The sequence below is a fragment of the Anguilla anguilla genome, chromosome 5 (genome assembly GCF_013347855.1).
Source record: "Anguilla anguilla isolate fAngAng1 chromosome 5, fAngAng1.pri, whole genome shotgun sequence".
NCBI classification, from domain to species: domain Eukaryota; kingdom Metazoa; phylum Chordata; class Actinopteri; order Anguilliformes; family Anguillidae; genus Anguilla; species Anguilla anguilla.
In genome coordinates, this window is record NC_049205.1 from 10,129,692 (window position 1) to 10,156,819 (window position 27,128).

The 27,128-nt window shown below is 41.3% G+C and overlaps 3 protein-coding genes across 8 annotated transcripts in view; all 3 read right to left on the bottom strand.

The window, feature by feature from the left end:
- Positions 1–1,255: 1,255 nt before the first annotated feature.
- LOC118226976 (solute carrier family 22 member 5-like) lies at positions 1,256–11,958 on the bottom strand. 4 transcript variants are annotated; one of them, XM_035417004.1, is made up of 11 exons: positions 11,820–11,958; positions 10,661–10,763; positions 10,457–10,560; positions 9,569–9,723; positions 8,360–8,531; positions 7,004–7,145; positions 5,329–5,429; positions 4,652–4,866; positions 3,214–3,396; positions 2,630–2,765; positions 1,256–1,873 (listed from the first exon to the last, which is right to left on the bottom strand). In XM_035417004.1, the coding sequence occupies exons 1-11, from the start codon at positions 11,822–11,824 to the stop codon at positions 1,825–1,827; spliced, it is 1,365 nt and encodes a 454-aa protein (XP_035272895.1). In that variant the 5' UTR covers positions 11,825–11,958; the 3' UTR covers positions 1,256–1,824. The 4 variants fall into 4 exon arrangements, with proteins under 4 accessions (XP_035272895.1, XP_035272894.1, XP_035272897.1 ...); XM_035417003.1 differs by lacking the exon at positions 11,820–11,958 and having other exon boundaries at positions 10,661–11,770; XM_035417006.1 differs by lacking the exons at positions 1,256–1,873; positions 2,630–2,765; positions 11,820–11,958 and adding an exon at positions 4,067–4,131 and having other exon boundaries at positions 3,319–3,396; positions 10,661–11,772.
- Positions 11,959–14,214: 2,256 nt separating this feature from the next.
- On the bottom strand, positions 14,215–21,467 carry ing2 (inhibitor of growth family, member 2). 3 transcript variants are annotated; one of them, XM_035416894.1, is made up of 3 exons: positions 17,284–18,000; positions 15,001–15,743; positions 14,215–14,538 (listed from the first exon to the last, which is right to left on the bottom strand). In XM_035416894.1, the coding sequence occupies exons 1-2, from the start codon at positions 17,420–17,422 to the stop codon at positions 15,010–15,012; spliced, it is 873 nt and encodes a 290-aa protein (XP_035272785.1). In that variant the 5' UTR covers positions 17,423–18,000; the 3' UTR covers positions 14,215–14,538; positions 15,001–15,009. The 3 variants fall into 3 exon arrangements, with proteins under 3 accessions (XP_035272785.1, XP_035272786.1, XP_035272788.1); XM_035416895.1 differs by lacking the exons at positions 14,215–14,538; positions 17,284–18,000 and adding an exon at positions 21,128–21,467 and having other exon boundaries at positions 14,900–15,743; XM_035416897.1 differs by lacking the exons at positions 14,215–14,538; positions 17,284–18,000 and adding an exon at positions 16,353–17,228 and having other exon boundaries at positions 14,901–15,743.
- Positions 21,468–23,092: 1,625 nt separating this feature from the next.
- Positions 23,093–27,128, bottom strand: part of LOC118228088 (protein WWC2-like) — a 55,383-nt gene continuing 51,347 nt past the window's right edge. The window contains exon 23 of the mRNA XM_035419345.1: positions 23,093–26,700. Coding sequence (XP_035275236.1) covers positions 26,634–26,700 — 67 coding nt within the window. The 3' untranslated portion in view covers positions 23,093–26,633. The remainder of the gene's footprint in view (positions 26,701–27,128) is intronic.

Genomic DNA, 27,128 nt, shown 5'->3' on the forward strand with positions numbered 1-27,128 from the left:
GAAATGCTCATGCATTGAATAAAGGTCATTAAATTAAAATACAAAATTGAAAGATCTTTGAGATAGTAATTTTATTATATGGCATTGTTACAAAATGATCAGCTGCTTCAGAACAAAAACACTGTCACAAATCAACACATCAAGTTAAAGTTAATAAAACATTTTACTAGATGATTTCAACGTGAACCAAGTTTATTTTTTGGCAAAACAATGCAATGATTGTCGGCCAAAAACTATTGTCATTTTATGAAAGAATATGCACAGGAATGATGAAAAATGCTATTTTAGTGTATGATGTCACAGTACCACAGGTACTGTGAAGGTTGCGTGCTATGTTCACTTTCCAAGGGAATGGCGCACTCTGCTGGCCATTTGTGATGATCATGCCAACAAGTGCAGCGGGCTCACAAAGTCCTCTGGCATATTCATACTACTCAAAGTGTGCCCCCTGCTGGTTCCACATAGAACCACATTCCTCTTAGACACAGCCCTCATGTCACACCTCACCTGAGTATAAACTGCACCCTACACCAGGGGTAATGTACTACAAACGATTACATTTAATTATATAATTAAAAAAAAATATTAATGAAATAAAATCAGGGTTTAGTTAAATGATAGCAGCCCTGAGGTAATGCAATCGATACTGCCACACACTGAATGACCCCCCGAAGGCAAACTGACATCAAGGATCCAGGTATGGTAGTCAGGCAACCAAATGTTTGTTTCCAAAATTTCAGTTGCGCCACTGCGTCATCAACAATAACAGTTCTCAGAATCATATTGTGAAATACTTTCCAGCCTGCCTGAAAAAAACTACCATAAAGTCATATACTGCACACTATACTGATCAAGTGCTGTACATAAACTGTAGTTGAAACCATCCCTCACTGGGAAAAGCTGCATTCAATTATGTAAAGGTCTGCTGGCCTACTGATGGTCAGGACTCAGGTGAGGATTAAGTGAAATATGTTCAATTTTTTTATTTTAGTTTTAACTGTTAACACTTGTTTGGCGTCCGGCACCCCAAATACCAAACAGAAGTGCTTCAACAGTTAAAACACCTCACTTATCCAACATGTAAAATATATTTATTTGATTTAATTTGGTCATTATTATCAAAGATATTAATTATCAGTTAAATTGCTGAATTTGTTTATAGGCAGAGCAAACTGTTGGATCAACCTTTATCAAAATGTACAACTCACAACCAGATGAAAATTAAGAAATTAAGTCACATTATTCACGTCTAATCTAAAGACAAGGTTCAACTACCATGAAACAATTAACAAAGGTTACAGACATGGGCAGTCACACAAGAAATGAATGAGAGAAGACACAAAACCCAGCTTATTTGTCCCAAAGTAATCCAAAATGCAAGAACCAAAAGACAGAAGAATATTCCAGAAGAACCAGAGATGACATGTAGAACGCCAGACCTAAGTGCCCACTTCCAATTCACTGTTATAAACTTCCTCTCATGTTGCCCAAAAACTGACTGAACTAAAAGAAAGCCAAATATTTTATCTAGTGAAAAACAGGAGGAGAGAGGGACTGAAAATTAAAATACACACACACGCACACATTTCCTTTAATAACTCTCATAAGACTATTTATCAACACTTTTGTTGAAAATAAAAAAGTACAAAGGAACAAATAAAACCCAGTAAAATACATCCTTTTCCATCGGTAAATTAAATGTAACATAAAATTGAATGGTAATAATTATAATACAACATAATTGCACATACCCCAGCAGAAACATAATATGGCTGCAATTATCGATGGTAACCAGCTCCTTTAGAGATTTTTTTCTCTCTTCCTTTAAACTTCTGTCTTCATCTCGACAGCAACCGGCTCCTTCCCACATTTACTAGAGGAAGATAAAGATGGTGGTAAATTCGGGACGGAGGTCTCGGCGGATTAGAGTGCCACAACGAGGCACATTCAGGTGGCATTTTCATCTCCGATCTGACACAGGTGGGTCGTCGGCAGTCAGAATTCTGTATCAGGCGTTGCTCGACAAAGCCTTTATAAAGCCTACATAACTGCATGGGCATGACGTTGTGGATTCATAAGCTGGTACAAACAGCAGCGGCTGTTTTACAATAAAAACAAAATGAATGAGTGTGAAATTGTTTGTACACCCTCTGTCTGCTGGCGTAAAGCACAACGTCTGTTTTTAATAGCAGCGGTCACTCCGTGCTGACAAAGATGTATTTATGCTTTATAAAGTGGGCAAATCATGCTCAAGAAAAGGTAATGGATTCTTTACAAAGTTATTGCATCCTGCTCACGAAGATTTATGCTTCATGAAATGCTCAAGTTTGACTCACAGAGGTGTTACAGGTGCTTTAGAATGTGGTCAAACCATGCTTATAAACATGTAACCTGTGCTCCAAAATGTGACCACCCCATGCACTTAAAAATGCAACGTAGGTAATAGAAATGTAAAACGACCATCCCACGATCATGTGAAGATGAGTTGTTAGAGAGGCCTTGTGAAGGTATACTTCATATAACTTCACAAGGCTTCCAGCACATGACTTAAAAATGATACAGCATAACATCAGACGTTTTACCATATTGCATTCGTATTCTGGGAAATGATGAAGACGCAGACACCCACCAGCTGAGTGGTTTCACTTGGCTTATGATTTCCGGAAGTCCTGTATCTTTCGTTTCGGGGAGCAGAATGCTGATTGCCCCCACAAATACACAGAGGCTTCCGAGTAGGCAGAAGGGGACGTACTGGTTATATTCCCCTAAAATAAATAAATTCATATTATCAATGAAATGACAAACACAGATGTACATACGCACACACATGCATTCACATACGCAGACACTCAAGCATACACATAGTTTTCCCCTGGGGTTTTTTTTTTTTTTGCAGGAACAACAGCTCATAAGGCAGGTGGTTTGGGGCCATAGATTTCTTAAAAGGAGAAAAAAAAATTATTTTGAAGTCATAGTTATTCCATAAATGATGAGTTTCGAAAAACATTCATTAAAACAAGAAAACTACTCCATAGGAAAATGTTAGCCTAGACCGGCTTGCCTCAGAACATTTTGTCTTAGGCACACACACAGGCACAAGCAAAGACAGCACACACACACAGAGTCACACATATGCACACAAACAGGCAGACATAGACACACGCACGCGCACACATGCACACGCGCGTATAAGCACACGCTGGTCACACCCACCGATGTAGGAGATGTAGGGGGCAGCCATGCTGCCACAGCAGCCCATTATGGTGGCCAAGCCCAGGCCCATGTTTCTCACCACGGTGGGGTACAGCTCCAGGCAGTATACGTAGATGAAGCTGTAGGCCGCAGCGACGGCCGTCTTCACCGACATCACCAGGACAATGATCAGCACCCTCAGATCTGAAGAGGATCACGCGGCCAACGGTAAGCTAACCTCACCTCTGCTATGGGTCAGGCAGAGACCTGGCACAGTCAAGCAGTGAGTCACATATGCAGCCATCCAGGCCAAGTGTTCTAAGCAGCGATTAGCTAGCTACAAGCCAGAATCCACATTAGGGCCATAGCCTGACTTCCTTTCTGATACAAACATGGAAAACTATTTAGGGTGACAGCCTTGTCTCATCACTCTAAAGCATGGCCCTCCGCAGGTTAAAGGACATTTTGTGCCTCATTTTCTCAATAAAAAAGATAATGTACCTCATACATATATAAGGGTCATGTTGTATTTTTAAGTTCCAGTTAAGTGTATGCTGGTAGTTAGCATGCACGGCTGCCTATAAAGTATATCATTTTTTAAAATTTTTTTAAAGCAGTCAGCACACTGTCAGTTGGAGAGTAATTGGTAATATACATTTTATTTGCTTGTGTCAAATCAGGAGTGGCTTCATCTTGTTAAACTGGAGATCTGGCACAGATTACAAGGAAGATAAGAGACAAATGTGTGTTTAATGGCCACTTCCTACGCAAACGGACTAGATCAGTAACACCCCTGAAGGTGGCTACAACCATGGTTAACAAAACGCCTTGAAGGTTTTTGACCTTTAAGAAGACGTCAAGAGCAGGAAGTTACCATCTGCAAGCAGCTTGATAAGAAGGGTTGATGTGGTTCATCTGCTTTTCTGAGTGGTGCAACATCTATGAAACCAAAGACTGTGAATATGGGTATCATGGGGGTTGGTGCAGCACACAGTGAAAAACTTATGTCCATGCCTTTCGAAGCAGTGAAATAAGACACCACATTTATGCTATAAGCTACATTTAAGCTACTGTTTCATTACCATTTATAGATGACCACTAAAGGAAGACCCTCCTGCCTTACATTCCATCCATCCATTATCTATACCTGCTTATTCCTGGTTCCTGCTTCTATACCTGCTTATTCCTGGTCAGGGGGCTGCTGGAGCCTATCCCAGCATGCATTGGGCGAGAGGCAGGCACTGCCTTACCTTTGCCGATAATACATTTTTCACTCGTATCTTTTCCTATTCTTCTAAACCATGCTAACTTATCAGTACACCATCTACGTTTTTTTTTAAACGCATTATTTACACACATTTTTGTCCCATTCACATTCATTATTTACTCAGCAAATGCCCTTAACCCCTCATAAAGAACAAGGGCTATAGTGAGTTTGTATGGGCGCTATGCGCTGTACCTTGCGGGATGAATGGAATGATCAGCAGTGTGAAACCGGAGAACAGCATTAGGGTGAGGAGGCCAGTGGTACGCCTGCAGTAATAGACAAACAGCAAGGTGGCAACGTAGCCTGGTATCTCAACGGACGCCGAGAAGAAGCAGTTCAGGTAGGGATCCCCGTCCAGGTTGGGGGTGCTGAGAGAGAGGCTGAAGAATGTCGACACCACCACGAACCTGGGAAATGCAAGCGAAGCACAGACTTGACCCTAAGATCTTCGAGTCCCGTCAATCCACAGTTAACTTTTTTGAAGAGTTGGTCTTTTTGGAATGCTTTTTCAAAAATCAGTGTTCTAGAATTCCTTTGCTTTCAATTGTAACTGTTACATCAGCATCAGAATGTTCAGTTCAGAACATTCTAATCACATGTTCGTTACCTTACACCCCAAAGGACTAAAATATCTCACAGTGTCCAAGAAAGTAATGCTCAGGGAACCACACGGATGCTGTTCCCTTGATTATTCCTTAGATAATCTGAACTGTCATATGATAGGTTCATCACATGCATACATGCATAACTACTAGACTGTAAGTTGTGATGGTCTGAACTGAATAAAAAGCCTGCATTATCTTTCATATAAGTTTTTAATTTTATGACATTTTTTTTATTTTATGAGACAGTAGTAAATAAATCCTTACCATGTGATGATGACGAGGATGGTCATGTTCCTAATATTTGCCGTTTTGAAAAGATCAAGGTATGAATACACTTGGTCATACCTGATTTTGTGGTCTGTTTTCTAAAAGAAAAACAACAAATTATCAATTTAACTAAACAAACTAAATTGATAGTTGAAAAAAAATCTTCAACGGAGGAAATGTGGGTTTTTTTTACTACACCCGAAGCCTCACTCGGCAAATCAGTGTCTTTTCATTAATTACTGATTTAGAGATGCAACTTTGCAAACTCAGGTTAAAAAAACCAAACAAAACAATGAACATCCTAGTTATGCATGGCGAGATGGAGATTGTTAGTTCGTTTCTGCCATCTGTGCAAATGAAGTCTACTTCGCACCTGCCCTTTGCCTAATGGGCGTTGCACCCAACCCCCACCCTGAACCCAGGTGATGGTCCACATGGTATTCCCAAGTAATCTTCTCAGGCCAAGCCCAGCTGAGGTACATGGGCTGCCCGGCCACCAGGCACTCGCCTGTGGACACCACTATTCTAGGGCAGGGTAAACTTCACTGTATAATTGTTTACCATTCAGTGGGGGTCAACTGGATCATGTTCATCTGGGTCCTCACCCCAGACCTATTTGCCTTTGGAGACCTTACAGGGGCACATAAACCCCTAACGACATAGCTCTGGGGATGACGAAACGTCGCAAACCCATCCGCCATGACAAGGCCACGATCCAGGAGGGCAATCGAGCAACAGTCGAACCCCAGATTCAGGAGGAACAATGCGGGTTTCGTCCAGGCCGCAGAACAAGCAGACAAGCTTTTTACCCTCTCACAGATATTTGAGGGGGCATGGGAGTTGGCCTATGCAGTCTACGTGTGTTTTGTGGATTTGGAGAAGGCACGTGACTATGTTCCCTGGGGTTTCTTGTGGGAGGTGCTGCGAGAGTCAATGCAAGCCGTTTGGTCCCTGTTTACTCAGAGCGAGAGCTTTGTTCACATTCTTGGCACTAAGTCAAGTTCATGCGATGTGCGTGTGAAACTCTGAGAAGGGTGCGCCTTGTCGCCCCCCTGTTCTTAGTATTCATGGACAGGATCTCAAGGCACAGGCAAGGTATGCAGTGTGTCTGGTTTGGGGACATGGGGTGGCATCTCCCCTGTTTGCAGATGATATCGCCCTATTAGTCTCATCGTACTGTAACATTCGATGTGCACTAGAATGGTCCGCAGCTGAGTGTGGTGCGGTTCCCCCTTCAAAGATGCCTTTCCCCCTTCAAGTGAGGGGGGAGCAACTACCCCAGATGGAACACTTTAAGTGTCTTGGGATCTTATCTCCTCCAGTTCATCCCCAGAGTTCTAGTGAAATTGTATTTCGTTTGTAGATGTTTATGTTGAATTTCTCAAAATGAGAGGACACTCTTAATTTTTCTTTACTTAATTTTGTTTTACTTTTTAACCAAAATTACTATTTACTTTTTTAAGTCAGCCTAAATAATCAGAAAATAAAGGTGGTTTTGTATACAACACATTTTGGTTTCTTTTCATACTCAAACAAGTATCGCAACCAGGACTCGATAAGAACTGGATTCGATAAGCAGAATCGGAACGGTAATCAGAATCAATAAAATCGAACCGATACCCAACCAAATTCACCACAGCAACTGCACTGTCCAGTCAGATGAAGCACATACTTTCAGGAGGGCAGTGTCCTCCATCTTGAATATGCGCTCAGGTGCAGGGACTCCATTCCTCTTGGCGGCAGCTCGAATGACAGCCTCTGCCTCGCCTACCCTCCCCTGTGACAGGAGCCACCGTGGTGATTCTGGGATGAACCTGGCAGAACGGACGGAGGGGAGAAGGATGGGTCGTTAAAAAAAACAACAAAAAAAAACAAACATGTAACCTGTGCTCCAGGTTTTACATGTCTTACAATGTGATGGTAGTAGGTATACTGGTATCCATTCGTTTTCGTTGCAAAAACAAAAATATATCTGGCTTTTTTTTTTGATGTGTACATTTCCTAGTTTTTAGCATCAGGGCGATGCAAGTGGCAGTTAATTAAAAATAATTCAGTGGCTGTCTAAATGTCACAATTTTAATCACTCCTTTGCATTGTGCTTAATAAATAGGCTTCTCTCTCTGCTAAAAGAGTGTACTTCTTTAAAGAACGTAAAACCTAAACCTTAACGCGAAAAGAGCAGTGCAAATCTTTTGAACTGTTGCAATTTTATTATGAGAATATGGACTTTCTTTTTCATAGAACTAAACTGAATTAATAAGAACCAAGTCAAAATATCAGTTACATATACTCAATTTTGAATGTAACGCAACATGATTACAAAGCTTTAAAACCGACTCAATATTTTTGAGTGTAAAAATGTTACAGCAATACAATTGAGTAATTTGGGATTTATTTATTTATATATTTATTTATGTATTTATTTATTTGTTTATTTATTCATTTTACAGTGTATGTAGTCCATTGACTGTGCAAATTCCAAAGATTTTGGGGCTCATCCACACACTAGAACAGTGTGCCTTATTAGGATGAGGCAACAGCAGTAACTTTGCTAAGTGTCTCTGTGTCTTTTTCCCACACGTACGCAGGAACTGCCGCCGTGGGCTATGCATGGCAAATTGTGGTCACTCACTCACTCATGGACGACCTGAGAGGGACGTTTAGTGGGACGCATGCGCAGGTGGTGCTTCTTTTATTAGGACGCATGGGTAGGTGCATCTTCCAAAATCACCACTTCGAACGGCACAACATCTTTAAGCACAGCTTTATTGCCTAACTTTACTTTAGCTAACCCTAATATGTTAGCGTTTCGCCTACTTTAGTTAACCTAGTTAGCGCGTACCACCGATACAGATGTATGGACACACGGAGGACAACAAATAATGTTACAGAGGTGAGGACATGCCATAGCTAGCTAGCTATATAGTTAGCCAAGTTTTACTCATGACACTTTGTACAGGGACACTTTGCGCCGTGGGTCTGGACGGTTTTGTGCTTGTTTTCCCCACCTTTTCGAAGCCCCACTCACCACCACACCGGAATGAACAGGAACCCAAAGGCGGCCAGGGCTACAAGCAGCATCCGCCAACTCCGTATGAAGTAGGCAAACGCCACCAGGAGGACGTAGCCCACGGCGGTGGCCAGAGAAGTTCCCACGGCGGCAAAGACGGTGCGGGGCCAATTAACAAGAAACTCACATCCTATGCAGAGAAAGAGTACAACAAATAACAATGAACTGCCTTACTAAGCAGTGAAACTGTGTTTTAACTCTGAAAGAAGAGTTTCAAGTCTATATACAAACATAAACAGAAAGTTTGTGAACAGCTGCAGCTAGCCTAGCTATAATCTATTTAAACAATTGTTCTACTACCAGTAGGTATAAGGGGTATTTGAATAGCCTTGGAAGTGGTAGTAGCAACAGCAGCAGCAGCTGCAGTAGTAGTAGTAGCAGTATCAGTAGTAAAAGGATACCAAAAATGGTTTAAATGTTTGCGAGTACAAGTTTACTGTACTACGGTATCATTATACATGTGTGATGCATTATCATTACAGACCTTAATTAAATTTCATTACATTCACCTAGCAGACCCACATATCAAAAACAACTTACAATGCAAGAGAACATTACAGCAACCACTTTCATTTTGTGAGCAACATTTTTGGACCTGTGTGTGCATGTTTTGCCGCTTATACAATTCAAACGAAAGAATTTGACTTTCAAAAGTAGCCAAAGGCAAGCCAACAAAATTTTGTCCTAGGAAAACCTTTAAAATGTTGGATTTGCTGCTTTATGTATTCATTTTTGCTTGTTTTTTTCTCCAAAAGGGTAGTAAAATCCAAAAGGGGTTAGCCAAATCTTCTGAAACCAAGATTGTTAAACAGCAATCAAATTAAACAGCAAGGCTTATGGAAGCATTGGCACTCCTACCTATGCTAATCACAAATGGACAGCAAAAAGGTGCTGCAAATGATTTGCCTACAGGGAAGAACGAAACTGACTGTCGCATCACCCATGATGGGAGTGTTTTTCTTGGTTGGCTTGTACCAGTGACTCTTCTGTTCAAATCGACATCTGCACACTGCCTGTACCAACTGTGCAAGGAATGTCCTTCTCCTACATTCAGCCCAATAACAGCTAGTGGACTTACAAGTTTGAGCAGTATTCGTTCGTCAAATTGAAGCTGATTTGAATACCTTCACCGTTTCCATCAAATATGTGGCAAACAATTCAACTAACCAAGGATAAAGGCAGCATTGTACTTTGAAAAGGTCCCCATTCCTATACAGAAGTTGAACACACAGTACATCACCCAGCTGGTTGACGTAGCCTGCAATAAAGTGGAGATGATCTGCAGTGCCATGCTGGCGAATAGAACAGGTTTCCTTCCAAACCTATGAGCCGAAGGAAGAAGATAAAAACATATTGAAATCTGAAAGCGCCTTCATGCGGCCTCATAGCACCTTCCACAGGATGGCTCTCGGCAGTTATGCAAGGCTACAGCAAGGGGCGTAAATAAAACAAACAAAAACATGACACTGACTCAATGTTTATTCCAGCAGCCATTTCAGGTTTGTCTGCTTACGTGGTCACTTTGTACCTACTATGCATGCTTTTTGCACACACTGCACAAGTCAATTACATCAGTAATCCAGTCCCTTGTATTCTAAAATTGTTTTGGTTTTGTCATAGCTGGTCTGTGGCTGATCGAAGCTGGTAGAGTAAGCTGGAGGCATAATTGGAGGGCTAGCGGACCATATGATGCTCAGCTGATGAACAGTAAGGCCACCAGGTAAAAAAAAAAAACTGTCAAAAACACCCCCTAAACCAGTTTGATCAGATGGTTTAATCTGGAAATTTCTGCATGGATTGGTTTTACACGCTACGAGGCGTAACATGCAGATAGGTTTTTTTTTTTAAGAAAAAAAAAAGCTTTAGTTACCGTTGAGACAGTTCCAATAGCAAAAAGGGTAAAAACTGGTTATATCAACACAGACTGAAAAGTTCGAAACAACTGCTGAATTAATTCTAATAAATTCCTATAAATATAATCACAACCAGTATAAACGGGAGCATATATGTAGACACTACTTCATTTGAAAAAAAAAACTGAGATGCGTTAGGTACCTGTCAGAAAAGTGTCCAGAAACGAACGATCCTATTAGCACCCCGAAGAAATAGATGGAAGCGGCGAAGGGTGGTTTCCAAGCCTCGTCACACACCAAATTCCACTACCCGTACAAACACAAAATGACAGATCAAATAAATGTTTCAAACATTACCGCCACAAATAAATAAATAAATAAATAAATAAATCCAGTGCGCCATTACCTCCGTAACAATTGTGGATTCATATCTTTCAGTGCTGAAGTCCCACCCGTCCAAGCAACCTTCGCTCTCATTCCAGTATCCGAACGCAGATTCACTAATGTTTCTGGAACGAGAACAACTTCTGAGGACCCATCCATCTTCCGCCTCCCGGTAGGGTACGGATTGGTTTCCATCGCTTGCAGTGCTGTTTAGGTGTGAGGGTGGACGTCTACAGTGGTGTGGCGGTGAGTCTCCAAGAAAGATTGCAGCCACTCCAGCATACCCAGTAGTTATACAAGTAGCGCTCAACAAATAGAAAATAATTTTCTGAAAGACTCCCCATTCCCCTAAGAAAGATATATCGTCTTCGTAAGTTGTCATTTGAAAAAAGATCTCATGACATTTCAGTTAGGCTATTCCCTACAGTGTGGCGTATATCTGGTAAATCTGACAATGTAAAAGAACTCAGCAGGTTCCAATCCCCTATCGGAACCGAAGGGAGGATTTTTAAAATTCAAATAATCAACCTGACGATGGACCCACCCACTTTGGCACCAATCCCAGATGTCGAAATTCTATGTTAACGAGAGCCGAAGTCGGATGGAAAATTACTTGTGTTGCAGGTGCGCTGAAATTTGACTCTCCGCTCATCAGGCGCGCGTCTCACTCTATATTTCATAGCTCTGTATGTTCCTCTTTCGCAATTTCAGAGGATAGACGCACCCTCCAGTTTTTTCGCATTTGACCTATGCAGTCTATTTTCGTGGCAGTCTGAAATAAATGTAGTTGCTTACTTTGCGAGAAACAGGACGATTATCAAACATTTTCACCCTTTTCTTCACTGTGATGAAACGCGCACAGTGATTTTTAAAAATCCGATAAAATGGGAGGATCGCTGCCTAAACGATTTCGAAGATGGGGGCTAAATCAAATAATCGCTGTTAGACAGTTCGTGTTCGACAAAACTCGGCACACACGTCTTCGTTTCAATTAGAGCAATATCCATACGTTTTCTCAAACACCAAAGTCACTCAAGGCACAGTTGGTACGTTATTTGTTGCTACTATCCGACGAACTTAAACCATTTATTAGATGTGATATCTGTTCATTACGCCTGAATCCGGTGGATAAACAGACCTACTGTAAAAGTATGTACCTACTCTGAAATCTCATGACTCACCTCATCCATCACCCCTTCTTGTCTTTTCACAGCGGCCAGTAAAAAAAAGAAAAAAAGAAACTAGACTCAGGGTTCCCACGTGTCCTGGAAATTTACAGCGAGTTTACTAGTTGTTCGAAATACCCCACAGGCTGAGGTAACATTTGACTGACATGAACGCACCCTAACGCGCCTCATTTTAGCGTTCCATCGGTGAGAATTATGTAAGTCATATTCAAATATTTGTTTGAATAAGGCACTAGCCTACTTAAAAATATGTTTGCTTCACATATGAGAGTCGGCTTTCTCTGTCATGTTAATTAGTTGTAGCAACTTTGATTCACAGTAGGGGTTGAATCTTTTAGTGGTAGCTGCATGGGCGCTAGTCGCTGTTGTGGAGTCCTGCCAGATATTTTTGTGGCAGCTGGCGGGCACTAGTGGCTGATCCAGTCACTGTTTGGTTGTCCTGCCAGATATTTTATTCGTAGCTGGAGGGAGCTAGTGGGGGCTCCCTGAAAAAGCTGAACAAAATGTTATACATTTTTTCTAAAATAGCAACAATTTTACTAAGTTGAAATAATTGGAAATGATAAGAATCGTTAAATTAACTCAACATATGACATCACATGGAAACAGCTTAAAAGATATTGATAGCAAAATTACCTGGTGCAATTCCACAAAAATTCCTAGTTTATTTTGCTATTTTTTCACCACAGTTTTGGCATATCTTCAGGCTAATGTTGGCTTTATCTGGTTGCTATTGTCCACTGTCTCATGCTTGGGGGATGTAGTTGCAAACGTGGCTGTAGGGAGGGGGTGCTTGTTAAATGGACAACCTTACGTGACAACGATGGCACTTACAAACTGTATTTGGCATAGTTGTCATGTATCATCTACTAATCAAGCTAGAACACAGAATTTGTTGTTTCCACTCAGAATTTGGCTGCAGGAGCACTGGAAGTCTGAGCTGAGTAATCTCTGGATGCCAGCATCCTGGCCACTTGGGGGGTTTGTGCAAAGGGGTTGAGGATGTTGGCAGATGCGAGTCAGTCTAATATGACCTTCGGTGAGCAGCGGCTTTCATGGAGTCTAGATGGGTGGAAATCTATAGGATGAGCGACAATTCAACATAGATGGACTTGGTTAACCCCAGTATAGCTCAGGTTTTACCCAGATGTAGCCTGCTGGCCCAACGTCCATCTAGGCCAGAAAACTTTCACTTTTCAATCAAATGTTGCCGAGTTTTCTCCTGAACATCTGGACTGCGTTTCGTTGACTTTGCACCTTAAAAATATTCACACGCGTGCCTGGTGAAATGACTTAACTCAGACCTTATCTAACTTATTGGGTTAAAACCAGTCTGTCTTGTTCATCAGCTGCAAGACTTCAGGCTGAACTCCTCCAACATACAAAAATACCAAGTTACTCAGACATACAAAGCACTGTCAGAGAGTCATTCATTTAAACTCGCAAAATCTAGGCCTGCCATTAAAAATACTGATATCAAAATTGGGCCAAGTTACAAGAAACAATATTGGCTATCATTGCTGGAATTAGATTTAGCTGGGTAGCCCATTTTATCAATTTACAGTCCACTTACTAATCACTGCTGTAACTTCAAATAGGCTCCAATATTTCTGTTTGTCCCCCCATCCCTTTCTGTTTTGCATACATTATGTTTGGTGTGGAAAAATCAATAAATAACTGACAACAAACATTTACAGATTGCTAAATGACATCTAAGTGTATTTAATTTGTGTGTGAATTAAGCAACCGTATGCCAACATGGATCTTCTCAGAGCAGTAACATAGCCAAGCAAGGCAGTGTCCCAAAACGATGATTAAATCTCTTGCCTTCTCCTCTCCCTCCTCTCGGTTTGCCTCCTCAGCTGGTCTCCTCATAGATGTCAGAAAAGCAGTTCATGGAGGTGGGTCTTGCATGAAGGAGATCACTTGGGGTTGGGGCCACAGGCTTGGCATCCCAGGCCAACCCTACCTCTCCTCTCCTTCAGACAAGACCCACCTCCCTGAACTGTGGAAGGAGAGTCAGCAACAATTTTCCTCACCCCATCCCAAACTCTGGTCGATTAGCCATTCTGTAGTGTGTGATAGCTGTGCGTGAAGCGCACACACACACACACACACACACACACTCTTGACACAGTGACAGAAGTGTAATGATTAAGGGCATTTTCAAAAGAAACAAAACTAAAAAACAAATTGCTTACACTCCTCCCTCTGAGGAAACAGTGCAGAGAAGGAGGGACAGTTCCGACCACATTTTATGTGTAGGGAGAGGAGCGAGTAGTTCTGACCACATTTTATGTGTAGGGAGAGGAGCGAGTAGTTCTGACCACATTTTATGTGTAGGGAGAGGAGTGAGTAGTTCTGACCACATTTTCCACTGAAAACCAAGTTCTCTAACGGTACATTTTTATTTGCAACATTTGAATAAAGAGGAATGGGGAGACAAAAAAAAGAAGAGGCTCAGCTGGGAACCATCTTGAATAATCAGGACAGAGCTAATACCAGCACAAGCTTCATTAAATACAGAAAACTTTAAGAATAGCAGAAAAATAAAGTCCTTCACCAATATGGCAAATTGGTTTTCTTAAAGGCCACAAACATGGCGTAGAAACTCTGAATCCCAAAAGGGTAGTTTGACATTTTAACCCCACTTTGTTTGCTCAGTCTCTGGATTCCAATTTCAAAAGCACCAAGGAGCCAACCACATGGAAAACTGAAATAAAAAATAAAGGACCATAAAATTTTATTAATTCTGTAATTATGTGGTGTATTAATGGCAGTACTTGAGGATACAATCTTTAGAGCTCATATGGCCATAAGTGCAATATCCATCCCCCATCCTCTGTGACACGGTCTTTATAAAAAGAGCTAGGCCTATAGAAATAAAACTTAACTATTGCGACAAGCACAGATTCACTGTCTTTTGCAAAGTGCAAGCAGCAGACAAGCCGTGTGTACACATCCAATCTCTTTATTACAGTTTCAATGGTATGGTCATCAGAATGATGCACACACACACACACACACAGGCACACACACACACACACACACACATGAACACACACACACACACAGTGCTCTCATAACTCTCATAAGACTCCCCCACCCCGCCCCCCACCCCATCAGCAACACTCTTGTTGAAAATAAAAGGACAAAGAAAGAACTACCCACTGACCCAGATGGACTACCTAGACCTCCTGTCCTTTTTTGTTTTCTCGCTGCTTTTGTCCATGGTCTTTTCGCTGTCCCCTCTGCACTTGGGACAGTACCACTTGCCCTTGGGCTTGTACGTCAGTCCCACGCAGGAGAAGTGGAACCACTCGATGGGGCACTGCTCGTTGTCGCAGCCGATCATCTCGCCGTAGGACACCTGGTCGCAGAGGCAGTACGTGGGCTCGTTGGGGTCGATGGTGAACTCGGCGGGCGACGCCTCGCGCTCCGGCTTGGCCTTGGACCGCTTCTTCTTCTTGGCCGACTTGGACCTCTTCTCCCTGGGCGGCGGCGGCGGCGGTGGCGGCGGCGGCTCCTCGGCCGCCTCCTCCACGCCGTTGGCCGCGCCGCTGCCGGAGTCGCGGCTCTCGCTGTTGCGCTGGCGCCGGGGTCGGCGGGCCGAGGAGCGCTCGGCGGGCGCGGCCTCCTGCCGGGACTTCTCCGCGGCGGCGGCGGCGGCGGCGGCTGTGGCGGCTCCGCTCCTCTCGGCCTCGGCGGGCTCCTGGTGGCAGAGCGTGTGCGAGTCAATCTGCCGCGCGCGGTTCTCCACCAGCTCCATCATCTGCGTCACCACGTGGATCTTCTCGTCCCCCAGCTCCTGGCTGCTGATGAGGGCCCGCTGGAGCTGGGTCTGCAGCCGTTTCCTCTGGCCTCCGTCTGCCTCCTTCCTGTACCTCTCGTACACATCGTCCACCTCCTTCAGAACATCTGCACAGAGAAAAAGGGGGGGGGGGGGAAGACATTGAAACAGCAGGAGACAGAGACAAAGAAAGACTTTTTTTTAAAAATGTCTTTACCCACCGAGACACTTTTATTCTATTATATGCAGGATGCCACTCTTTAAATAAGTTTTTGCGTTGTTTGTTGCAGGTTTGTTGAGAGAGAGAAGTGGTACCTGTTTACATTCAGACAGTACTCGACATGAATTGGTGTGTAATAAGTATAATGATTTGCAAATCCTTTTTTAAAACAAAAAATCGTCCATTATTGCGTACAGTATCAATAGAAATTCTACATTTACTTTTTCTTTGCCATGGTCATGCAACCTGCCGGCAGACAAACGTTTTGTCAACTTCAATAAAACAAAAAAGGACACGCACAGTGCAGCGTGATGGTGAGGTTTTCACGAGACAGTAGCGAGCTAGCAAGACTACCAACACAAGCTGAATGCACATTATGTAACCCTAACACTTTCGGGGTCGGAGCACAACAGTCAACCTGCGATTCAGCCAACTTTCTGGCTTAATTTAAAAAAATCTCACCCGTAACGTAAACATGTAAAGAAAACAAATAACAGTTCTATTTTTTTTTCTTTACCGTTCATAGTTCGCTACCAAGCATGTATTTAACGCAACACTTATTTCGGTACGTACAACTTCCGTAATCAAAGCGTATGTTGACATTCAGGAAGTGACGACATGACATTTCGTCCTCTCCTGTGATTTGAGCGTGTATTATAGCTTGTCAGCTAGGCTAGCTCCATAAACTTCCAAACTAGCTAGCAAATTAAAATTATAGCTGGTTTCTCAATAGGTTTTCTGGCTGCTACAATGTCTCCCAAAAGATAATGACAACTTTATTTCACCGTCAATTAGAGAATTCCCGCGTATGCCCAAACTATAGAGAACGTAGCATAAGCTAACGTTGCCAGACTAGAAAACACCCCTTTGACAACTAAAACGAGAATGTAGAATTATATTGAATTTTCAGGCGTGGAAGCATGGTTTCACAGCACGAAAGCGCGTAGAAAACCCCTTAAAATAAATTACCCGCAATTTTTAGCTAGACAATATAACCAACGCTGGGTAGTTAGCTAGCTACTGTAAAGCCAAACAAACTAGAAACCCCTCGTTGAACAACAACACGCCACAACAAGAGCAAACTGTTATGTCCATTGGCAAGTCAGAACCTTATATTTTAATTGTCCTTTCGCTCGTTTGCTGCATATCAAGCTTAACGAGTTTTTGTTAGGCAATATGGCTGATCCTAGCCATCAGTCTCGACTTAAAAAAAGACACGTTACTGCCTTTAGAACTAAGAAGGTGCAGGAGAATCGTTTAATAATAAAACCACAAAGCCGTGATATCTTGTAACGCATTGTACCTTGTTATGTGATGTTTTAAGACCGCGATCTTACCATATAAAGAAAATATTGACGTGCTATCGAAACATTTACATTTGACACCTCAGACATGACACAAGTGCCACTTTCACATCACAATGTACAATGTAACTAATTAGTACACACCCTGATACTTTGTGTCGATTTCCCGTAGCAGTGAAACATTCCTCTGTATGTCCAAAGGCAAAGACTCCACACATTCAAGATAATCTTCCACATAGCTAACCAGTTGGGTCTTCTCCACGTTCGGATAATGTCCCAACATTTCGACGAAAATGCATCAAGCAAATTAACAAAACTTGCAGAGAGAAGCGGATGATCTAAACCATATATGTTCATAAAAAGAAATATGAATATATGCATGTATTTTAACGTTACAGTAGCGAAGTCTTGCTGTGCAGCGCTGGTCCCCCCAACACGGTCGCTCTTACTGCAAACGCTTCAAACAAAATCACTCCCTCTGCGCATGAGCTAAATGTTCCTAATAAGGCAATGCATAGCGCCTTTGCATTTTCCCGCAGCTTCTTCGACAGAGGGTTGGATCCAGATTGGATCATGTGCTCTACAATATAGTCTTAAAGCGACATGGCATATAACCTGAAATTTATTATTTCTGTCTGCATTTCTTTTAACGGTGTGCATTAATATTAACTATTTCTTTGTTTAAAAAAAAGCCCAAACGACGTTTCGCTAACAAAAAACCCAGTGGTCCTCGTTAAGACTGTATAAACTAGCCAGCTCGGTAGCTGTACAACAGTAATCGCGTCGATAATTTTAGCGTGTTATTAGCGACAAATTTACTGATATAAAATCGTCCACCGCTGTTGGTGGACACATTTGCATTTCAAGCAAAATAGTACAGAGCAAGGACTGGACCTCAAATTTCTCTTACATGTGCACTATGAGAACAAAACCCCAACTCATGTAGCTCTTGTAATGGTTCGTGGGTCCCAAACGCGTCCAAAATTCGCCGTTGTGAATTAGGCTTTCATGTAGCTACTGCAGTTCCGCGTGTCCCAGACGTTTACAGCTTCGCCCACCCCAGTCATCAGCAAGCAGATTTTCTGGGTGCACGACAAGGAAAAGTAGCGGTTATATCAACATGATATTCTTAAACCCAAGTCATAGTTTGGTGAATCTGAACACTGTGATTAGACATATTAGGTAAATTAAGTCGATTTAGCAGCATTTCTCACCTTCAGTGTGTTGACATCAACATTTTGGTAGGGTTTTTCCACATCATTGGACAAAACAGGGAGTAACTAATAAGCCTTTCAAGGTTGTATTATTGTTTCACACGTGTTTATCACAGTTTAAATACACAAAGTCTCTTGTGATTTACTTGTAGAGTTAAATAACATTATTAATATAAAATGCATTCTGAGAATGAGCCCCGTTGTGTTCATGATTTCACACCACCTGCGTTACTAGCACACTGACGAAAGCAATTCGCTAGTACCAAGCTCAGTTCCGGAGAACTTCTTAGCTCTAATGGTATCGGCAAACTGTCTCATTGCAATCACACAAGGCCGTCTCTGGCATGTGTCCGGGGACTTTCCCCAAGGCGGGAGGCGCGAGAAACTAGGTTCTCAGTAGGTAGCCTTGCGAACAGGTCTTCAGAATGCTTCCGCATTCAATGGGAATCGGTGAAATATATTGGTTCGTTGTGAAACATCTGACAGATTCATGGTTGGAAGTGATGTTCAAAATATCACATGCTTATATAGGCTATATTTGTATAGTTAGAAATATTATTCTCTCTTTGTGCATTGTTAAATTACAGCGTTAATATAACGCACATATTTAACTGTTCTTTGTTCTTGAATAAATTATGCAAATTTGCACGCAAGCTAAGAAGCGTCTTTTACCAAAAGTGAAGTGATTTTATGCAGGATAACGAATAGCTAGAAGTTGCTACTTATATTTTGTATGCAAAAGATCAAGTACAGCACTCATAAGTAAGACTTTCCTCTAAATGTTGTTTAAACTTCAAGTACTTTCAAAACTTTGTTTCTGAACAGAGCGACTCTGGGAAATTTTAAAGGGGCAACGCACATTTTGTTCAGTGCAGGCTCTGTAGGACTTAGTTTAGACTAGTGGCTAGCCTAAAGGGCAACGCACAACAACATATTCATTACTGTGCACTGCCCATATACATTATTTTCAGCAGGAGTGGATTAAAAGGTTAAACAGAGCATTTTTTCAGGTAATGTACGCACGGTCTCTGTAAAATTGAACAGAATCAATATAAGCACACACATTAATATATTATGCCACAGTAATATTTATCAATAGGATCTATTGATAAATATTACTGTGAGAGAGACAGTGAGAGAGAGAGAGAGAGAGAGAGAGAGAAAGAAAGAATGTTATTATTTCTGCCCAATAACCTGTATTTTCACTAGATGGCACAATAACGCTAAGTAATAATGTACTACCAAACTGGGAATTATTCTAAAAACGGTTTTGCAAAATGTATGTGAAAACTACTGAAAATAAGTATATCACACACCAATTTAATTTCTATGTGTATGATAACATTTAAAATTTTAGACTCACCAAACTTGCTAGGCTTGTTCGGATGGTTGAACCCTTGCCTCAGTTCTGATGTAACTGTAGTGCACGTGACAATATTTTGACATTTGAATGTTGTAAAGTTTTGTACATACGTCCCTTTCCCTGTGAGGAACAATTTTGCCTGAAGGACTCATGACTTCTGCCCTATTAGATTTCCTGCAATTGATAATTTAATAATAAAAACCATAACATGCTTCTTTTACAAAAATAACCAATTTACGTGAAATGTGGTATGGTAGATCTATGGACATACATCTCCATACTCTACTTTTATTATAGATATGTCAATGGATGGCTAAATGACAAGTCAATTTATCATTTCCACGCAAATGCTAATGAATTCCTAATAGCTTGACCTGAAGTACTAAAGCACCTTGGTAGTTACATTCTCACTCATATCAAGACCTCGGCCCAAAGTACTGGCTCTGTGAAAACACAGGGCGGTACGTATTGAGATTCAGGGCCCTTTGATCACGATTTAAAAGCTGCTGCATTTAAAACTGATGCATTACCCCCTCGTTTGATTTTTCCTTAGGGTCACTGTCATCTTGAACTGGTAACCGTTCTGGAAAAAACATTACCCATTTCCTCTTCTCAGGCTACTCGGTGTTGCTCTGTCATCTGAATTTGCAAAATTTAAACAATTATAACTCCTGCCCTGTTTGACCTAGAGATGGGTAGAGGGTATTTGTGGTTTCCTCTCAATCAGGAGCCAATTAAGGCCTTGAGAATAAGGCCAATCACTGGCTTAAGTAATGAATTAATCGCTTGCACTGAAAAACACCTGTATATGAATATCCCTCCAGGACTGAGGTTTGGCATCCTTAACTTAGAGGTCTAATTATAACTGATAAAAAAACTGGAGTTGTTGGGTGGCTCACCCTGCTAAGATGCTGGGTCTCAGTGTGTGGACACAGTCTGGTGTCGACTGGGCCAGAGAAGGCTGTGGACAACAGCCCCGCAGGGCTACACCATAATCAGCCAATGACTGCGAGCATGCAACGGGGCAGAGAAGCTGCTTTTGTAAGGCGATGTGGAGACACCCTGCTAACGCAGCTCTCCCTCTCTGCGGGAAGCTGCAGCCAATTATGCGCTGCCCTGCTGGGCTTCCAGCCAATAAGGGCACTGGGATGGTCGGGATTTGATACAGACCAGTAGGCTGCATAAGTTCAGTGAAAATCCTATGTTTTTTTGCAGGACAGGCCCAGAAACTACTGTTATCGATCACTGCTGCCGACTCACTTTGTTTTGATGAAGCCGGCGAGGAGATCATGCTGTGCTTTCAGAGGGAAGGCATTTTCATTATTTATTCCATTTTTGTTGAAGAAGGAGCTTGGCCTTTTTCTCAGAAACAGAAAATATTTTTTATGGGGAAAAAAATGACATTTCTTACCTAGTTGCGATTTTGCCCAACAACAACTGAAGAAGGGGGGCCATATTGGGACCATATTGCCTCGGCTGCCTTAGCGTGATCACAGCCAGTCTCACTTTGTCTCACCAGTCCTCACTTTTGTTTTCCATCTGGCGCGATGATAGATTTCAACAGCTCAATCTCGAACCCTCTCGGCATGTTGTGCTTGCCATCGCATCCATCTGTTCGCTGTCAATGCTGCCGACAGCCTGAAGAAAGTTCAGCAGCTTCAGGAGTCAGACCGCTTGGCTTTGCAGATGGAGGAAGGTGTGCGTGTGCGGTCTTGTCTGCTCATTCCCAGAACATATAGATCAGGGGGTCCTCAATCTTATCCAGAAAGGGCCGGTGTGGGTGCAGGCTTTTTGTTCCAACCAAGCAGTTACACACCTAATTCTACTAATCAAGATCCTTTGCAAAGATTCTAGTGGTTGATTAGTAGACTCAGGTGTGTAACTGCTCGGTTGGAACAAAAGCCTGCACCCACACCGGCCCTTTCTGGATAAGTTTGAGGACCCCTGATATAGATGATTGTGAGGTAAACTGATCCAACTGTATTTTACAACCGTTTTTTTCTCCTAAGAAGCATGCTGTATGCGCCATCCCCTCAATAAAAGCAGGGGGTATATTTTGACCAATCAAGTCTTTATATTTGGCCACTGTCAAAAACACAGGAGTCAGAGTTTTCCTCTTTGTTACAGCGGAAAGGTCAGTGAAACGGCCTAGCCGAGCCATCGCTACGATGCAATTACAAGTCAGGGAAAACTGACAGCAAGTGATGTGCAAGCAGCTGAAGCAGGGAGGACCGAAGAGAGTGTCGGAGTACCAGAGGGCCAGTATAGATCATGGCCTTCCTCTATGGTGGTCTATTTAAAACAAAAAAAGGCAGTGTGAGAGTCTTTAAACTTTTAAGAGGAGTAGAGTGGCTGTGTTTCAATTCAATTTATAATATGCCATGACTAACTTTATGGAATGATGGAGTGAATTAATATCATTAGGCCTCTTCATTGCTTTTATCTTTTCTTGGTACATGTTATAGGCTATATTAAGACTATATGTATGACTATGTGTGTGACAGTGAGTTTAAATGAGGTCTCGGAGAAGCAGGAAACAAAATGGAGACAGGCAGCTGGTAAATTTGCAGAATTAAAAAAAAAAAAAAAACGCCACATAACCACACCCTGTCACCACCGGCCATCTTGGCAGCGCTTGAGAAATTGACTTGCAAGTTGTTGTGCTTATTTTACCAACAATTTGTACCGAACAACGGCACTGAACGATGGGCCGTGCATCTGGTCTCGTTCCAGAGCCGTCACTGAAGTGGGCGGCCGAGTGGTAGTAGAGTCATTTCACAACAGCTGCGCCCTAGAATCAGGATACTCAAATAATACTTGAGGATTCATGCATTTTAAAACATTTTTAAATAATTTTTCAGGCTTTCGTGCATTCTTTTTTTTTTTTTTTTTTTCCCCCAGAGGCCCATTTCTCCTTGAAATGTTTTCCACCAATCCCAGACAACTGTTTTTGATTGGACAGGATAATTCTTGTATAAGAATTCCCCATCAATTATGAGCACTTGTCCCTCAATCGGTCGGCCGAGTCTGTCTGACTGCTGTTGGCAGACAGACCTCAGTTCAGTACATTAGAGGAGCCATCTAGGCAGTGCTGATTCTCATTGGACAGTGGTAACCAACCCTGTCCCTGGAGATATACCATCCTGCAGGTTTATATTTCAACCCTAATGTAGCACACCTGACTCAACTAATCAGCAGCTCAACAAGGACTCTAGCTGTTGAATGAGATGTGTTTTGTTAGGGTTGGAGTGAATACCCACAAGATGTTAGATCTCGAGGAACAGGGTTGGTTACCACTGTCATAGGGGCACATCCCAAAATGGTGCCATTGATGGACTGTGATCAGAATGTGAAATTACAAGACTTCAGACAAATGTTTGTTTAAAAATTGTATTTTTTTAAAACCAATCAATGGAACACATGAAAGGTGAAGACAGGAATACTTGTTTGTTCGACTGTTCACAAACCATTCCAGGCAACTCCACAATACAGACACACATGCTAATGTCATTCATTCATTACCGGGTTCAGTTCTGACCATTAACTCAAGTTATTTTGGGAATGGAAAATTAGAAAAAAAAAATTGAATCAAATGGAAAAGAAAATTTTGTTTCTTAAGGCTTTCTATAGGTTTCTTCCTAATATCCCTTGAAATAACAAGATTGGCTTCAATACTTCTGATGTATCTAAAGAATAATAAAATATAGTGAATTTGATTCTGCATTTAGATATGTAAGAGTAATACATTTATTTACAATTTAAAGATGGCATAAATATTGAAACAACTGACACTAATTCAGATTTATATCTTTTAACCATGATTACAATTTGAAAAGAGATAAAAAATTTGTTTGAAGACCAATTTAAAAAAAAACTGTATGAAAAATATTTTGTCAATATTTTCATTGACAGAAATGGAAATGCAAGCCAAAGTGAATAATATTCCTGATCTAAATACCAGAATACAGGCAAGGATTTGTACTCCAAACAGACTTGGGATCAAATGCTTGTAAGCTTATGCACATCATCCAAGAGCAGCAGTGGATGAACGATGTATCAGAAAGGCTGCAGGGGAATATGGTTGACAAAAAATATTTTTCTTTCCAAAGGAGAAGCCTTTGGAGTATTATGCACTGGACATGCAGGACTTGTCATTTATTTTTAATTTTTGTAATTAATGTATTTATGCAAATATGCAAACTCCTTACAAAACACATGCATCCATAGGATTGTTTTTTTTTTTTGTCATCTAGTTGAGAGTGTTATGTGGCAATGGATTTGAATCAATGCACGAGCACTCAAATTCCACTGCCAGATGATGTTCTCAGCCAAGCAAAAAAAGAAACAAAAAAAAAAACAACCCTTAAAGATGCTCTGTGGACATCTTAAAAAAATCACTTCCTCCATGTCTTCCCTTAGAAAACACAAATGTTCTTTGTCATCCATTTTCCCTTACATTCCTGAAGAAGCAAAGAACAACACAAAAAGCTTCAGCGAGACATCGGAGTACTACAGCCTGAAAAACGAGGAGCCTGTTTTTGGAGACCATTAGATGACATAAACTTCCATGTTCCAACTAAGTATCATTACCTTCCGGAAGCTTCTGAAGCTCACGAGTTGCTCACGAGTGCACAATAGCCATAAATCATACTGGTCTGTTCTGATCGTTTAAGGGATTTTGTTCAAAATCCCACAAGTTTGAATACAAAGGTTCATACAAAGGTTTTAAAAAAAAAAAAATTTTTTTTAAAACAGATTTCACCATCATGAATAGCTTTAAAAAAACAACTTAAGAGAAGCAACAGGACATAATTTTACACAGACAACCAGTATATAGTATAATGTATGCAGTATGGCTACATATCGTTCTGAATATTCAAATTAATAACATAAGATAAAAAACGCCTGCATTTGATGCCAAGTCTGGTCTGATTTCATTTAGTCTATAAGGAAAAAAAGAAAAAGGTGATAAAAAAAGAGGGAAACAAACTAACTTCAAATGTGTTAACTTTAAAAAAATGTCCAGAACTGAACTGTACATAACCAAAAAACATAAATAAGACAGCAAATAAATAAATGTAAAATAAATCAAAAAGACAAGTTTCTACCAACAACTAAGGTACATTTCACAAATCAAGAAGTGTGGCAAGCTGAAACAGCAACCTTCATTTCATTACTGGTCTCTTTAAACACACTTTAAATGAACAAATGATGTGCGTGGCATGCTTACGCGCACTTGTACGGAGGGCCAGACATTACTACGGATTGGAATGGCGTTTTCTCAAAATAAAAATAAAAAATTCCTGCTGTGCAATGAATGTATCTTTACAGTAGGGATAATGTGGCTACGACACTAACATTTGTTTGAACACTGCTTTGTCGGTTTGCTTTCAGGCATCAATAAGTTGCCGTGCTTAATTTGTGCACTTTTGTTTATTTTATGTACTTTTTTGGTCACAGGGTTACTTCTGAAAAATACTCTGAATCAACACTCCTTTAACAAAATCTAAATTGTTCGTTTGTTCTTGTAGCTTTTAGCCAGCAGCTTAGTTAAATGAACGATGTATAAATAGTGCTTGTTCAGCTAGTTAAAAAAAAGAAAGAATAAAAAAAACTTGAAAAAAGAAGAGAATAGAATAGAATGAAAAGAGTCGATCAGTAATGGCTCCTCATTTGGACAGCACTGAATAACGTCAGGCCTATTAAGACACACAGACCGTCTTCCCGAAGTTACCACGACAACACTCTCGGGTTTAGGAAGACGGAAGGGTCTCGATTTTATCAGAGCGAGGAAACGCAGACTACGAGGAGGGGGGGAAAATAAATACGACGACGTCGATGACGTGAAGCACGCATTTAACACCCTTTCGTGGAGTCACCCACGCTTTGCATTGCAAAGCTGAAATCCTTCATTTGGCATTGGAGTTAAAAAAAACACACTTTTTTAAGCCACCGGCACTATTTGTGTTCTGCCTGCTCAGTTTCTTTAGCCTGACGACCTGTCAGGCATTATTTGAAAAGAAAGAAAAAAAAAAAACATTTTTAAAAATGTAAAAAGGCATATTGCTTGAACCTGTTAAGCTACACAGTAGATAAGAGGTCTAACCGTCGTTCTCCCGTGAATAAACCGAGATATCAGCATATTTAGGAGCGGCCCTTAACGAGACGTGCCATTTCATTTGAGAAGATTTATGCAAATGTGGAAGGTATTATGACAACAACGAGAGAATACTGATTAAGCAGTGGTGGCTGCAATGAAAAAGGTGCAAAATATCAACCAAAAAGAAAAAACAAGCAGAAAGCAAATCAGTGCAGTAACACAAAAAGGGAAACAGCATACATTCACAGGGTTTGTTTGTTGTGACTGAATTTGAGGGAGACCTCTGAGATGAACCACAGAAAAGCGAACCTTCGCCCTTTTGAAATGCAGCTCTTCTCCTAGGTCCGTCCGTCCCTCGATCGGCAGGCTCGTTCACGCACCACACATTATAACACTGAGACCCCCCCCCCCCACTCCCCATCCTGCAGTCCACAAGCAGGACACCAGGGGGAGACAAACACAAACAAGCAGCTTGAGCCATCTCGTCTCTCTTCCTACGTCCTAGCTTGGTGGAGGGGGAAAAAATACCCATGCCACGTATACAAAAACTGTACAGAAAGCATCATCAGCACATACATGTACCAGAATTAACTCTACTTTGGTTTTCTCTGGAAAAAAAAGAAAGCCATTTTTTCTTTTTCTTTTTTAACATGACAGTATTCAATTACAACATATTATACAAATGCATAACCCCTTATGATGTAAAACTACTGGAATTTTTTTTCTTTGTTCATTTTTTTATTTAATTAAGTGGCTATTCTAATAAAATACTCTGCTATAAAGTTGGAAAAATACTTCATTTTGTTATAAAACACGATCATACATCGTCAGCTGACAGCGATGGTATATTTATCTTGGCTCTCGTGAAGTAGGCCATCTTCTCCCTAAAGAGAGAGAGAGAGAGAGATGAAGAGAGAGAGAGAGAGAGAGAGTGGTTAAGGCCCTGTCATATGCAAAAAAATCCAGAAAAATGAAATCCTTCAACGAGACAAGTGAACAAATGACTTGCGGTGAGGAATGCAGAGAGCACAGAGCGTGATGTCGCAACATGAAGAATGCATTGAGCACACCTGTAACCCTAAACGATGAATGATTAAGCCTGTCAAACTCCTAAGAGAGGAAGCCCCTGACACGTCTAGGCCCGCAGACAAACCCGGAGCATAATTTCATGTCATACCATTCGACTGGGTGGCGAAGACCCTTGAAAAATGGGGGTCTTATGTAAAATGTTTTTTTTTTTTGTCCCAGAGTTTGTTTTCCGTTCTCCTCTTTTGTTATACCCAATCATATTCACGGGCCCCGCTCTGCACTG